This window comes from Mustela nivalis (genome assembly GCF_964662115.1).
Source record: "Mustela nivalis genome assembly, chromosome: 18".
In the NCBI taxonomy this organism is placed as follows: Eukaryota; Metazoa; Chordata; class Mammalia; order Carnivora; family Mustelidae; genus Mustela; species Mustela nivalis.
Window position 1 is genome coordinate 44043908 of NC_139037.1, and position 15519 is coordinate 44059426.

At 58.2% G+C, this 15519-nt stretch overlaps 1 protein-coding gene across 10 annotated transcripts; it reads right to left on the reverse strand.

Annotated features, from left to right (window-relative positions):
- Positions 1–1755: 1755 nt before the first annotated feature.
- On the reverse strand, positions 1756–15266 carry DPF1 (double PHD fingers 1). 10 transcript variants are annotated; one of them, XM_082711228.1, is made up of 12 exons: positions 15029–15266; positions 8828–8988; positions 8623–8730; positions 7209–7336; positions 6855–6944; positions 6383–6461; positions 6051–6182; positions 5118–5168; positions 4905–5024; positions 3746–3858; positions 3065–3176; positions 1756–2906 (listed from the first exon to the last, which is right to left on the reverse strand). In XM_082711228.1, exons 1-12 carry the CDS (start codon positions 15169–15171, stop codon positions 2836–2838), a joined length of 1308 nt encoding a protein of 435 aa, XP_082567354.1. In that variant the 5' UTR covers positions 15172–15266; the 3' UTR covers positions 1756–2835. The 10 variants fall into 10 exon arrangements, with proteins under 10 accessions (XP_082567354.1, XP_082567345.1, XP_082567347.1 ...); XM_082711219.1 differs by having other exon boundaries at positions 3065–3146; positions 15029–15208; XM_082711221.1 differs by lacking the exon at positions 15029–15266 and adding an exon at positions 10366–10493.
- Between the last annotated feature and the right edge of the window lie 253 nt (positions 15267–15519).

The following is a 15519-nucleotide window of genomic DNA, read 5'->3' on the forward strand; positions in this document are numbered from 1 at the left end:
GCCCGTCATCTGTTTGGTGGTTTTGGGTGCAAATCAGCCTCGGCTTCCAGGCCGGGGCGGGGGCGGGGGGTGGACAGAATGAGACGGGGGTACCCTGTAACTTCGCCCCTGGGCCACACCTCCCTCTAGGGGCTCTCCCGGCCTGGTTCCGCAGCTGCCCTGTTGAAACACTTGCAACTTGACCTGAGGATCAGGGTCTCACTGATTTTCTGAATCTCATAATTCCGCGTGAAAATCTAAGGTATAGCCTCTTGTGGGAAGTCCGGATCCAAGAAGCAGTCCAGCCTCGTGACAGGGCTGGCTGGCCAGGTGGCTAAGTCTTCCTGGCCCACCTCACCCCCTTACCTGTCACTGAGTCTTCATCTCTGAGCTAAAACCTGATGCTTCTCTGACTCAGCCTCTCCCCTCACCCCCCCAAAGAATATCTTTTTCCAAAACGGGTATATATCCTTTTTCCAGAGGAGGTGGACCAGCTATTTCCACATCTCCTAAAAATTCTAGAGTGTTCCAGACACTCTCCCAGTCTCCACCCTCCTTGAGGCCCCATCCTCTCCCCATGCCGTCCTCCCCCCCCCCCCCCCCACCCAGCATAGGAACGGTGGAACAAGCTGTTCTCACATCCTCTCCTGGCGCCTGTGACACACACCAACGTCCAACGCCCCGCAACTCGCACCCACACTGTGCCCCTGGACCTGCTGGTCCTTTCCCCATCTTGCCCCAGTTTTCAGCTTCCCCGGCCGCGTCCCCAGCTCTCCAGCGGGTGCCCTCTTGGACCCTCCCCCAGTCTCGCTCTCCCGCCCATCACCCCTGGCTCTGTCCCCAGCCAACCTCTGAAGCCCTTCATACCTTTGGCTCTCTCCACATTTCTCTATTGTCCCTAAATTCTTTTTCCTCTCCCCGAAGTCTCATCTCAGTGTCATTGTCCTTGGACTCTACCTGTCCCCGGATCCTGTCTCTCTCCCCCCAAATGTGGTTCCCTCTTATTCTTCTGTCTCTCTCCTAATTTATGTGCCGGGGTTCTCTGCCTCCCCTCCTTGAATCTCTCCTGCTTCTCCAGATCACTCTCTACTTCCTCCTTCTGTCTCTCCCTGATGTGTCTATTTCTTCTTACTATTATTTCCTCTCCCACTGAATCTCCATCTTTCTTCTGTTCTCTTCCCCCCCTGTCACTCCTGTGGCTCGCTCATCTACCTCTCTCTCCAAATCTATTTCTTCCCTCTCCTGCTCTTGTTCCGATTGTCTATAAATGTGTGGCTCTCTGTCTCTCTCTTGATCTCTCGGTGTCCTGGTTCTCTCCTCATTGCGCCTCGCCCAAATCTGTCTCCCTCCCAACATCCCTGGGATGGGGGACCCAGGTGAGGTCGGGTAGATTAGAAGGAGGTGCTCCTGGCACCCCCGCCCCCTACCCTAGCCGGGGAGAGCGGCCTCTTCATCTTTCCATCCCTTCCCCCCAGGCCCCAGCTCCTGCCTCCCCCCTCACTGCTGCTTGCTGCAGCTGCAGCAGTCCGTTGCCAGGGCAACCACAGCTGGCTGGGCGGGAGCCCCCTCCACCCCATCCCCCCTCTCCTTTCCGGCAAGGCTGGGAGGAGCTGGGACAAAGCCAGAGAAAGGCGGGGTGCAAGGGGGGAGGAGATGGAGGGAGAGGGAGGTCAGACCAGCTCCAGCTGTTAATCTCGGTCAGTTCTCCCTCAACAAGGCCCCCATCTCCCCTTCCTGGCGATGCCCCCCAGTTCAGCCTGGAGAACGAGGCAGTCGTGGGCAGAGGGGTCAGGCCCAGTTTAATACACAGAACAAGTTAATTCACAGCAGAGGCAGGCAATAAAGGAGACTCGTTTACAAGGGGGGGGCATGCCTGGATTGGGGGAGATCCCCAAGCCCACCACCTCCCCCACTTGCAGTCTCAATTTCCCTTTTTTTTAAAACCCGAACAACAAACACACACAACCACAAGAAACAACCACGCCCCCTCGCTACCCCCAAAATGGCCAACGAGGGTGGCAGGGGGGCAGCCCGGCCTGGCCGGTGGGGAACTGGAGCAGGGGAAGGAGGAAAAACTAGTCCGTTGCAGAGTCTGTGCTTCTCATTCCAGCAGGCGCTGGGCAGGGGCCGCCCGGCCCCCCCAGCCAACGCCCACCAGCCATGGCAGGCCCCAGCCATGGCAGGCAGAGGGCAGGGCGGGGCTCTCAGGGAGGGACCAGGAACGGAGTTCAAAACCATGGTTCACGTCATGCAGTATCCACGGTGGGCACCATTGAGGGGGCGAAGGTGGACACCACACCCACCTGCCCTGGGCACAAGGGGGGAATGGTGCCCACTTGGGGTGAGGAGGTGGGACAGCTGCAACTCCAGAAACTGGGGGGTGGGGCTGCTAGGCAGGAAGCTGGCATAGACTGGTGCCCAGTGGATGCGCTCAGCAGTGCCCCCTCCACCGGGCCAGGCCTTATAGGACTCTTTGTATATATTAATTTCTTTTTTTTTTTTAACTTTTTGACTTTTTCTTTACAAAAACGCTGTGTCCGTGCCCCGGGCTGGCATCTACCACCCCTCATGCCCGCCCAGAGGCGGGGTATGGCTTTGAGGGGAGCAGAAGCCCCTGGTGCCCATTTGCCAAGGGATGGGGAAGGAGGGAGGAAGGGAGAGGGGCCCTATTGGGCCCACCAACCCACAGGGCAAACATTCCACTTGCACAGAGAGAAGGGGATGGCCCATCCCCCTCTTGGGCTCCCCCCATCCCCCTCCCGCTATGGGGCACTGAGGGCAGGGAGAGCGTGGAGGAGCTCCAAGAGGCAGATCAGGAAGCACCACCCCAGAGGTCCAGGTGAGCCAGAGCCAGGCCTAGGTGAGAGTGATGTAGGCAGAGGCCTTCTCTTTCAGGTGCCGAAGACAGAGGTGACAACTCCAGCTCCCTGTGGTGGGGTGGGGACAGGGAGTTAGGCCCTGGACCCAGAGGGCTGTCCTGACTCCCTCCCAGCCGGCAGCCCCCCGTCCTGCATCTTCACAGGCAGGAAGACTACTTTTCAACACCACCCCCCACCCCGCCTGTGGTGCCCACCTCTTCTCTCACCTTCCGGGGGCTCCGCCATGGGGGGACTCAGGCAGTACATGTGGTAACCCCGATCGCAGTCATCACAAAACAGCAGCTGGTCCTGGGGGGTGAGACCCGCCCAGCTGGCACCCTGGGGGCACGGGCACCAGAAACCGGGGTGGGGGGGCTGGGGCAGGGGTAGGTCAGAGGGGCTGGGGAAGCTGGGCCCTCCCACAAGAAGGGGCTCCGAGATCTTTGCAGAACACCCCTGAGGTCGTCCCGTTGGCAGCTCCTAGTCTGGGTCTTATAGATTCTGTGGAACACTTTTAACAGGACAGCCAGATGGCCTGAGACTGGCTCTAGATGCCATGGATGAGGGTTTGGGTCCCCGCTCTACTGACGTCCTAGCTGGGTGACCTCGGACTAATCATTTCCCCTCTCTGAGCTTGGTTTCTTCTCTGTGAAGTGGGGACCAGAGCACCTACCTCTGAGGGTGGTTGGGAGGAGTCAGAGAGCGAAGAGCACTAAGCGCTAAGTGCCGGGCTCAGTTAATGGCCACTAACAATAACAATAATACAGGTTACATGCGCTCCCCACCGAGGGGCTGCTCCCCAGGGAGGGGCTCCGGGGGGAACGGCCTGAGGCCCCGCGGGCAAGGGCTGGCGGAGGGGCGGGGCGGGAGGGGCCGGGGGGCGGGGCCCGGGGGCGGTGCACACTCACGTCGTTCTCCGAGGTGCCGCACAAGCTGCACGACTTGCACTCGATGCACTGCCAGCGGTAGGTGCGCACGGCAGCTGTCATGTTCACCGTAAACTGTAAACATGAGGGGTGTCCTGGGGGCCGAGGGGCAGGGATGAGGTTAGGGGTCATCGTGCCGCTGGGGGCCACTGAGCCCAGGGGAGGAGACGGCTCCCCCCCCACCTCCTCCGCCCTGCTCCCAGTGCCCAGCGACCACACGCTGCCGCTTCCGTGGCCACCAGGCTCCTACCCAGCCACCATGGTAACCACATTCTGCTCCCCGGAATACCATGGCAACCGCATTCCATTACCCACAGTGCTGTGGCAACCACTCTCTACCACCCACAACACCCGGGCAGCCACATTCTGTTAACCACTGTGCTGAGGCAGCCACATTCCATTACCCACAGCAGAATCGCCAACAGGTTCTGTTAACCACAGTAACGTGGCAACCACAGTCTCCCGGCCACAACGCCATGGCAACTACCTGTCACAGTGGGGTCCCCACACTCTGGGTTCCCTGCAGCCCCAGCCCATTTTGAAGGAGACCCCAGCAACCAACTTCTTCCTGACACTTCCGTACAATGCTGTCCCACTGCCCCGGTGCCAAGACCCTCTCAGCCATTACCCGAGGGCCCCCGACAGCTACAGGCCATGGCACCCAGTCACCATGACAACCGTATCCCACATACTCCCCTTAATACCATGACAACCGCAAGCCATTCCCCACTGTGCTGAGGCAACCACAGTCTATTACCTACCAGCCCACCCTGGGAAGCCACATTCTGTGAACCACAAGCCCGTGGCAAGCGCCACTGGTTATCCACAGTACCCAGCCAGTGGCCATCCATTACTCACTATCATAGTCTGCTACCCACAGTGCCTCAGCAGCCAGCTTTCAGTACCCCTCGCCATGAGAAGCGCGGGCCACTACCAGTAATGCCGTGACCACCACCTCTTATTATTCCCAGAGCCCTTCTGGCCCCCCTCAATTTCCCGCAGTGGACTCCACTCCACCAGTTCCGGGTCGTCCCCCCATCCTGCCCCGCCAGGCTGCACTTCTCTGCCTTCCTACCCTCCAGATCTGGACTCCTGGGGTGCCCTCCTCCCTGGCCCCCAGCAACCTCGGGTGGGGTATCACCTGATCGCCCACAGTCAGCACAGGAGATGAGGTCCTCGGGACACCCCGTCTTCTTGGAGCCACCCAGGCAGAAGTCACAGTAGCCGTTGGGGATGACAGTGCCGTCAGGTGCCTTCTTGGCTGAAAGACAGCAGGGAGGGGTTTGACGCAGACAGGCAGGGGCACCTAGTTAAAGGCTGCTGTAGAGGTCGGGGCAGAGGGAGGCGTCCCTACCTGTGTGTTTCCTCTGTGCCTCAGGGACCCAGGCCAATTCTTTGTAAAACTCTGGGGTTGGGGGGACAGAGAGAAGGGCTCTCACCATAGGCAAGGCTCCCCCCCCTGCCCCCAGCCTCCACCCCAGCGGTGGACCCCTTTTTCCAGGCACGGGGGAGGTAAGGAGAGAGACTGGCTACCCCCGAGCTGTGGCCACAAGCAAACAGAGTCGGGGACCCAGATAATTCTCCTCAGGAACCCCAAACTCTCTGAGGACAACTCACACATCCTCTCTCTTAGGTAAAACTGCAAAGAAGGGCTTTCGGAAGAGCCCCAGCTTCCCCATTCGCACACCCTTCTCCCAAACCAGTGCCACCTGAGCCCCAACTAGATGAAAACCGGGGCCACCACTGGCCAAGATCTGGCATGGAGACAGACGGACATTGAGAAGAAAAATCCTGAACACAGAGGTGCCTGGGGGTGGAGCGGGGACGAGATGAAGAGTCTGCCCTCTCCCACTAGGAGGAGGGTTGGAAGACAGTTTCTCCCCTGGCAGAGCCTCCCCCGAGCCCTCCCCCACCCCTCAGCTGTCAGGGCTGGCACGGGGTTGGCACGGGCAGGCGCCGAGGGCTCCCGGGCCACGGACCCTGCCCCTCGGCCCAATCTTCGTGGAGAAGGGAGAAAGGGAGGGAGGGGAGTTATCTCTCACCCCCCTCCCCAAGCTCTAATTGAAACAATAAATCAGACCCAGAAATATTATGCCCGGCCGGGAGCGAGGGAGAGATGGTTGGTTGCCATGGCAACCTCAGAGCCAGCATCCCCATGGTCGGTGGGGGGAGGGGACCGCTGAGCTGGAGATTTTCCAGAAATGTCTAACGTGCCCCCTCCCTCCCGGGCTCCTCAGCCCCCACTCCCAGGGTCCCTCACTGCCCCACAGCCCGCCTGCCTGCTCACGTTTATGGTTGTTTTTCCGGTGGAAGGGCAGGGCGTGGCGCTCGGCGTTCTCCTCCCCCTCCTCCTCAGCCAGGTGGGTGTGGGTGTAGTGGTAGCTGAGCCCTGGCCGGTTCTTATACCGTTTCCCACAGACTGGAGAGCGAGCAGGGAGGGCCCGTCAACCCTCCTGGCCCCTGCGGCCTCCACCCTGGCCTCGGGGATCACGCCTCCCCCCTCTGCCAGAGGCCTGAGCATCCCCTCCCACCGGGCTCTAGAACAGGAGGGAGGGGGCCAGCGGGGGAGAAGTCTCTAGGCCCCACTCTCTCTCTTTCCCCCTCTTCAGAAGGACTCACTATCACAGACATACGGCTTGTCTCGGTCCTCCAGGGAAGCGGTGTCCTGGCGTTTCCGGAGACCCCCGATGCCGTATGCCTGGGGGGAAAGTCAGGGTCAGCGGCCAAGAAAGGGAGGGAACTCAAAGAACTTTCATCATTTGAGCCCAAAAGGTGAACTGTGGCTCTGCCACTTCCTAACTTTGGGTCCCGACCTCTCTGAGGTTCAGTTTCCTCATCTATGGCATGGGCATAAAGACGGTTCTAACCCACTGTACAATCTCAGCTTTGCAAATGACTTAATAATATCCGAGCCTCAGATTGCTCATCTGTAAAATAGGTATAAAATACACACACACACACACACCCCTTCAGGCTGCTCTGATGATTCAGTGAGGTCAACCTGAGGCAGGGAACTAACCATTGTGCATGCTCAGTACACGGGATCTGTCACTGAAGAGAGGGGTGATGAAGAAGAACAGGGGGGTAATACCTTTCCTTTAGCTCTGTTCTTCCTCCTGGGAATGTCATCCTCCAAGTCTTCCACCTCGAGATCATGTGGAAACTCCAGCAGCTGCTGTTTCTGGGCATCAGGAGAAGGGAGATGGAGGTCAAGAAAATGTGGGACACCATCCTGCTTCGTAGGGGTTTTGGACACAGCTGGAGACTGCGGGGAGCAAGGGAAGTCAAGAGGTCTTCCAAAAAGAGAAGAGGTGTGGAAGGATGGAGACTTAGGATGCCCAAAAGCCCTAAGGAACCGGGGGAGATTGCTGAGCAGGACTAGGATGAGCCAGGGCAGGTGGCCGGGGGTGAGAAGGCAACTGGGGCCCCCGAGGGGTGGTCCCACCTGGCAGTCCATAATGGTCTCCTCCTCCTTCAACTCAATCTTCTTCTCCCCAGTCTCAGCACACAGTAGCGCCTCAAGAACTGGCCCTTCCGGGAGGCCGCCCTCCTTCTTCAGGGGTGCCTCACAGTCTGGGGACAAGGCCAGGGTGGGGTCAAATGGGGAAGTTGTCCCTGGAGGAGTCCTCAAACAGCCCAGTTCAGGGAACCAAGCCCTTTGCTTCGAGAAAGAGGCTTTCCCACACTCAACCAGTAACAAGACCCAAAGATGCAATCATACATACTGGGAAGGCTGCCGCGACCCTGCGGAAGACCCAATCAGACCCTCAGATCCACTCAGACCCACTCAGAAGGCACTGTCAGACCCTCACTACATGTGGATGCAAATGGAGAGATACAGATACTCAACCATGATGCACATGGGAGATACAGACTGATCGTCTTAAGACAGCCAGGCACACAAAGGAAGAGATACACCCAGACACGTGGAGGAAACACATCCAAGCCCTGGGATACACCCAGAAACAATCAGAAAGAGACATTAAACCATCAGTACTCCCTAGATCCACATAAGGAAGACACAGCCGGACCCTACCCTACACCTGGACACACAGGTGGAAAAGACAGACACACCTAGAGAGAATCACTCGGATGGTTACAGGTGAACATAGGGGAGACGCAGTCCCTCTGAGGCAGATAGACACACCCAGAAAGACACAGCCAGATATACTTCAATACACCTGCACCCACACAGACCCTTGGATACACCCAGACAAGGGACAAGAAAGTGCCAGTGACTCTGATAACCCTTGTCATGTCTGAAGTAAGGAAGCCTTGACTCTCTGGCTGGACAGGCACACGTGGGCAGAAATATACTAATACACCAGCCACTAGGGGAAGAGATTCTCACAGACATTCCCAAGCATCTGGACACTCAAAGAAGAGACGGCCAGACACCCTGATCCACCCAGACACACTCAGGAACCACTGGATACTGGGCTAGACCAGACACACACAAGACCAAATAAACCCTCGAGTACTCCTGGAAACACCAAAAGACAGAGACTCTTAGATACACTCCACTGCGGATGGAAAGACACTCCGACCCAGATGGACACTTGCAGGCACCCATAGGAAGAAATACAGCCAGAAACTGATATATCCTGGCTCACCCAGGGAAGATCCACCCACTCTGCCCCCCATATACCTCAGCCCAAGGAGGAAAAGTCCAAGCCCTTAGCCCAGTCACTCAGAGAAAACTGGGGAAGGTCTGGGCTACACCCAGATACAGACCTGCAGACCCTCGCTATGAGGGAAAGGTAAATGGTCAGATCCCCACTGGCATCACCACACACTTATCAGCGTGGTCTCAGGGCACTGATGAGGCCACCCTGGGCACAGCTTGAAGCTCCACCCACCAATCTTGTACTCGCAGGGCCGGAGTCTGGGGTCCTCCAGGATGTTGAGTCTCCTTTTCTTCCTCCAACAGCGCGCTGGGTATGTGTAGATCTGTCCAGGGGCCAAACCTGGAGTGAGAAGGCCAAAGAGCCAAGGGAAGGGCCATGAGAACACAAGAAGGCGGGCTGCCCCGCCCTGCCCCGCCCCCATCCTCCTGGCAGGTACCAGGACCGCGGTGGGTCTTTTCCATCCAGATGTAGCAGTTGTTCTGGGCCACGCCAGTCTGAGAGTCGAGAAAGGGCAGGCGCAGGCTGCGCTCCGCACACAGGCGCGCGTTGTAGCTGCGGCAGTGCTCGATGGCCTCGCGGTAGAAGTCCTCGCCTAGGCTGCGAGTGGGAGAGTGAGCAGGCGAGCGGCTGTCAGCAAGGGCAGGAGCACCTGGCGCCCAGTACCCCTCTCTCAGTGCACCCCTCAGGAATGGGTGGGGAGACTTCTCCAACCTCACCACTCCCCTCCTGTCACTCCTGGACTCAGGAACCCCCCAACCCAGGGCCCAAGCAGGCCTGGAACCAACCAAGTAAGAAACACACAATACAGAAACAGACAAAAATATACCAGGACCTATCCATATATGCATGTATCAAAATACACAACACAACCAAACCACACAGGATTCACACACAAAGAGAGACATATCCCAAAACTCACAAAGGAGAAACAGACAAATCTCACATATGTGCAAAAAGATATCTACTGAAAAAACCCACAAACATCAAAGTCACCTAGTGTAGAAACAGACACATCACACATCTATCGATGCACAAATACACACATCTCCAAAGACACACAACATAAACAAAGCACCCTTACAAAGACACACAACATGCAAACAGATCGCACACACAGCACTACACAAACGCATCCAAAGACACACAGAGATACACAAATATTATGAGAAGAACGTTAAAACAAACTACCCACACATGCACTTATATACCCAAGGACACAACAACAAACAAACCACACACACACCATATCCAGGCACACTATACAAAGAAATCACAGATTCACACAGGACAGGCACACACACACAATCACAAAGATACACACTATAGAAACCAACATCTAAAATACCACCTAGTCACACAAAGATACACACATAGACAACATAGGAATAGACAAATGCACCCATATTCACACAAAAAAGTACACATAAATACACACATGCCTACCAATCCAGACACAGAACACCAATGATGCAGTTTTAAAGGACATGTACACACACTCAAAGACCCAAATATCCAAAGATACCTAGTGTAGACTAAAATAAACACATATCCACATACACATTAAAACAAACAAACAAACAAGTGACACGCACTCCACATGCCAAGACAAAGGTAGTGGGGGCTTCACCCAAATTTACCAAGGCTCCCGCACCCCCAGACCATTTCACTCTCTCCCCAACCCGGGGGTCGCGGGCCGGACATGACCCCCTTCCCCCGAAAAGGACCCGAAGAGGACTCCGAGTTTCTCCACACCCTCCGCTCCTCCAGGAGCAGCGCATCGGACACCTTTCTTGCCAGAGACCCACAATCACACACATTCGCACCCCCGCGCAGCATGGCCCACAGTGACAGCCCCCCAGGCACCCCATCGGCCCCACCCCCGGCCGCCACACACGCACACACACACACGCGCGCGCGCGCGCCCACGGAGACCCGCCCGCGCGCCCTCTCCCGCCTTCCGCCGGCCCGCAGCACCTCAGGGGGCCGGGGATGACCGTGGCCATCTTGCTCCCCCGGTCCTGCCCCCAGCAGGTCCCCGCCGGGTCGGTCCTCCCAGCACTCGGGCGGGCGCTGAGGCCGCCCATCCATTCATTCCCGCGGGGCGGGAGCACCGGGGCCACAGCCAATCACGACGGCAGGGCGGGCCCGCCCGGGCCATGCTGGGAGTGGTAGTCCCGGGCTTGGGGGCCGCCCGGACCCCGCGGAGAAGGGGGCGCAGAGGTGAGGCCCAGGGAGCGCACACGGTCACTCACACCCGCCCGCTCTTACGCGCATCCAGTGTCCCGGGCATCCACTCACACATGCACACCTGGACTCGCACACACCCACGTACGGCAGTTTACACACACATTCACACGTATACTCACAGCCTCCCACGCAGACTCACGCACACTTCCCTCCCACTTTCACAGACTCACATACATTTACACTCACACAAACACTTCGAAGCCATGAGACGTAGAGATACCTTAGAAGTGCCCACACAAACGTCCCCACCGGCAAGTCTGCACTTGGCTCCCTAACACGTCTCCCTCCACCATCCCCAACATACACACACACACACACACACACACACACACGCACGCACTTGGCTCCCTGACACGTCTTCCTCCCCCATCCCCAACACACACACACACACACACACACACACCCGCCCCCAGCTCCCGAGAACCCTATCTGTCCCACACGGGCGGTCCCTCTCACAGCGACTCCGCCCTGCTCCAGCGCGTCCTTCCGCAGGCCCCGTTGCTCCGCGTTTGGAAGTAGCCCTACCCACAACTTGCAGGTTCAAATCCTGGCTCTGCAACTTCGATGGCCATGTGGCCTTGGGCAAATGACTTAACCTTTCTGGGCCTAAGTTTCCTCATCTGTAAAATGAGGGTAACACCTCATTGGATTGTTGTAAGGATTAAATGAATAAATATGCACAAAGTGTTTTTATTTTTTATTTTTTCCCATGCCCAGTGTGGAGTCCACCCCATAGCTCCAGGAAATCCAGACCTGAGTTGAGATCAAGAATCTGTCGCTTGGGGCGCCTGTGTGGCTCAGTGGGTTAAGCCTCTGCCTTCCGCCCAGGTCCTGATCTTAGGGTTCTGGGATCGAGCCCTGCGTTGGGCTCTCTGCTCAGTAGAGACCCCGCTTCCCCCTCTCTCTGCCTAGTTGTGATCTCTATGTCAAATAAATATATATATATAAAAAAAAAAAGAATCCGTCACTTAATGGACTAAGCCACCCAGGAACCCCCATAAACGTAAAAGGCATCCTTTCTTTTAAGTACCTAGCAGGTAGTAGACGTTCAGTAAATTCACTCCAGAGGATCTGCTACACAGTTAGATGTAAAATGGTGATAGCCAACCATTTCTAGAAAGAATAATGCTTGACACAAGTAGATGCTCAGTAAGTTTTTGTCAAATGATTAAATAAATATACTGAGTACACACCATGTGCCTGACACAGTTCTAAATACTTCAACAGGAGTAACTCCTACAATCCTCATAAGGATCCTCTGAGGGGATGCTATTTTTATGCCTATTTTCCAGATAAGCAATGGGAGGCAGAGGGAGAGGAAATTACATGCCCTCAGCCCCTGGCCACGGTTTGAGGGTGGGACTAAGAGAAGGATTCCCTCCCCTGGATATCTGTACCAGAATGAATCCTACCTCCTTCTTTCTCCCACTGTCACCCACATAGACTGCACCCTAAGGGATCCCCAGACAGTGAGCTGCCCCACCAGGCCACACCATGGCTCACCTGGAATTCCCCCTAGTCCAAAATTTAAGCTCCAGTAAGAGCCCCCTTGTTATCTCCCCCCCCCCCCCCCCCCCCCCCCCCCCCCCCCCCCCCGCCCCATGGATTAAAAACGCCTACAAATGTCCTAGTCCACCAGGGGGCTCTCCAGCTGACAGAGAGGCAGACTAGCCTTCACCTCTTTTGTCACTTGATGCCTCCACTTACTCTCTGGTGAGAGAGACACCCTCAGTGTCTTCCACACTTATCACTTCTAAACACACACACCCCTAGTCTTAGACCCCTTCCACAAACTCTCCCCCGATCTCCCCCAGGTAAGGCCTCGACCTTCTCCCTTCCCCACTCCCAACAGGACACAGTGGGTCTTGGCTTCACATCTGGCCTAGAGTAGGTGGCAAGGGGAGTAAGTCAGGGATGCTGGTACCCCCAGGCTCACGCTGGCCTCCAGGCTCCTATACCGGCCACCCCACACCTCACCCGCAGAAAGCCCTCACACGCCCTCCTCCCTGCCCATCAGCTCAGCTCCCAGAGTGCCCTTGCCACCTTCCTCTTACACCTCCCACCACCCTCACAGGTCCCCCAACACATTACACTTGCTCCCCACACCTCCAGCCTCAGACACTCCAGCTCCCTCCTGCCCCACCCCAGAACACTAACATGAATTTGACCAGTTTGGGGCCTGAGTATAGAATATAGCCCATCCCCTCCCTGGTGGCCCTTGTCTAGCAGCACAACTGACCCGCAGAGCTGACACCAACTGACAAACTGACAACTACCTCCCTTTTCTTGCCTCTGGTCACCTTCACAGATCCCTCTTCCACACTTGAACTCCCTTGCCGAAGAAGTCCTCCTCACCCTAGCGCCCACCCTCATCCCTGCAGACCCCTCAAAAGGTGAGAGCAGAGAAGCGTGCTGCCACTCCCACCTAACCTCATTCTGGCCTCCAGGCCCCTGTAATACCCCACATGGACAGTGGACCACGTGAGAAACCAATATTGATGCTACTACTAATAATTAGTGTATTTAGGCAGAGTCAGGCTCTGTACCAAGTGCTTTACAAAGACCACAACAGCCCCTCGAGGTCATAGGCACTGTTATGATTCCCCAATACACAAATGGTAACACTCAGGCTCTGGAGGAGGGGGAGAAGGGGAGTGAATTAATAGCAAAGGATGAGGTTTGAAACTGGGCAGTCAGAACCTCTGCGCCTGCATGGTCCACTCTCCCACCCTCAAGAGGATTTGGCTCTCAACTTCCTTCAGAAGCCAGTTTCTACCCTCAACCCTCAACCTTGCTTGCAGACCTTTCCCAGGATGAGAGCAGAGAAGGGCAAGTAATGGCTCTGGCACTCCCACTCCAGCGCTTCCTTTGGCCTCCTCGGAAAGGTCTGGGCTCCAGGGTCAGGGTGAGGAGGCCAGAGTGCCTGGAGATCCACCAACCTGTACAGGAACCCTGTCCCAGCCCGCTCCAGGGTGTTCCTCATAGCAGACACATCTGTGTGTGTGTAAGAGAGTGAGAGGGAAGCAGAAGATTGTCACCATCACACACCTCCTCACACTGACCCCAGCTCCGCACACACGCCCTGTATGCTCTCTGCCTCACCGCAAAGCCAAGCATGTGGGCGCGTGTCTATTGACCCGCCCCCCCCCCAACAGGCCCCTGCCAGAAACCAGAAACCTTGGGTCCGGCCGTGAGACACAGCCCTTGGGAGGGTGGGGGGCGCTCCTGCCCCTTCTCCCTCCCCACCCGCCAGCTCGCGTTGCTCAAGGTCAAGGCGGCGAGCGCTACCGGTTGGGGGAAGCGGGGTTGGGGGGCAGGTCGCCCCAGCCCCTTTGTGCGGCGCCGCGGGCGTTCGCCCTCCGCCTCCTCCCCCAGGCCCGGGAGGAGGGGGAGGGGAGTGCCGCGCTCGCCAGCCGAGGAGGGAGGGCGGGAACGGCCGCGCGCCTGTCACTCTGAGCCCGCTGTCACCGCCAGAGGAAAGGGGGTGGGGAGCGCTGGGACCCGGGAGTCCCGGATCCCGAAGAGGGAGCGCGAGAGAGAGAAAGAAAAAAGAAGAGAGGTGGCCAGAGCGAGGGATGGCTAGGACAGGGGAGGGATGGGACAGGGCTGGGCTTGAACCCAGGCGTCCAGGTTCCCAGCTGTCGGGCCCAGGAGAAAGCTAACGCTCGGAGGAGGGACGCGGACAGGGAGAAAGGGAGGGAATCCCCCGAGATTGAGGGCGCTGCCAGCATCCTCTCCAGAGGCATCCGGTCCCCAAGAGGATGAGAGATGCTCTTGTTAGGTGTCTATGGGCAGGGAGAAGGAGCGATCCCACGGTCTAAGCTGACCTGGTCGTCAGAGCTTCTAGGTCCTGAAGACCGGGGGAGGAAAAAGGGGAGACAGGACCCCCGACGTCTCAGCTCCCACCCTGCGGTCGCGCGAGCCGAGGCCCCAGAGAAAGAGGGGGGAAAGAGAAAGGTTCTGATGTGAGGAAAGAAGGTGGTGAGGACCCCGGAGACTGAGGTCTGGACTTAAGCGTCCGTACTCCCAGCCCTATGCCGGGGCAGGCCCGGCGCCCCCGGAGGCGCGGAGGAGGAGAGATGGAGGAAGAGGAGAGGGAAGCCCCTACCCCCACTCTGGGTGGGGAAACAGCCTCCGCCACCCCCCAGCCCGCGCCACATTCCTTCACTGACAGCGACAAAGAAGAGACGCCCCCGCGACCCTGAAGGGGCTCCCGCCCCCAACCACAGGGGACAACAAGGGGCGGCGGATCCCCCCAGGGGTGGGGGGGGCGCTCTGGGGTTCCCCATTAAACTACCTTCCGAGCGCCGCGTCCCCTTCCCCAGCGAGGGCGGGGGAAGGGTCGGGGATGGGGGCAGGATGGAGGGACGTGGACGGCGGGGACACTCACGACTTGAGCGGGTTCTGAATGGCGGTGGCCATGGCCCGCTCGGCTGGGCCGCCTCCGGCCCGGGGCGCTGCTGCCGCCGCGCGCGGGCCCAGCCCGGCCTGCGCCGCCCGCTCTGCCGCCCAGCGCGCTACGATTTCATTCATTCTTGGGGCTGCGGCGCGAGCCGAGCGGGGCGGGCCGGGGGCGGGGCTCGGCCAATCCCCGCACCTCCCGGCGCACGACGGGACGTGGAGTCTAGGGGCGCGCCGCGGCGCCCGAGGGCGCCCCTGGCCGGACTACACGTCCCAGGGGGCGCCGGGAGGACCACACGCCCATTGGCTGCTGAGGATACAGGGCGGGGCTGGACTCGTCCCAGAGCATCCTTTACTCCTCCCTGAGGGTGCTCCATTCCCATCTCGGGCTCTCCATCCTCCAGGACCCGTCGGCGTGGGAGCAGGTGGTCCCTGGCCTCTGGGTCTCCCCTGGGTATGTGGATGACCCGAGGATCTGTC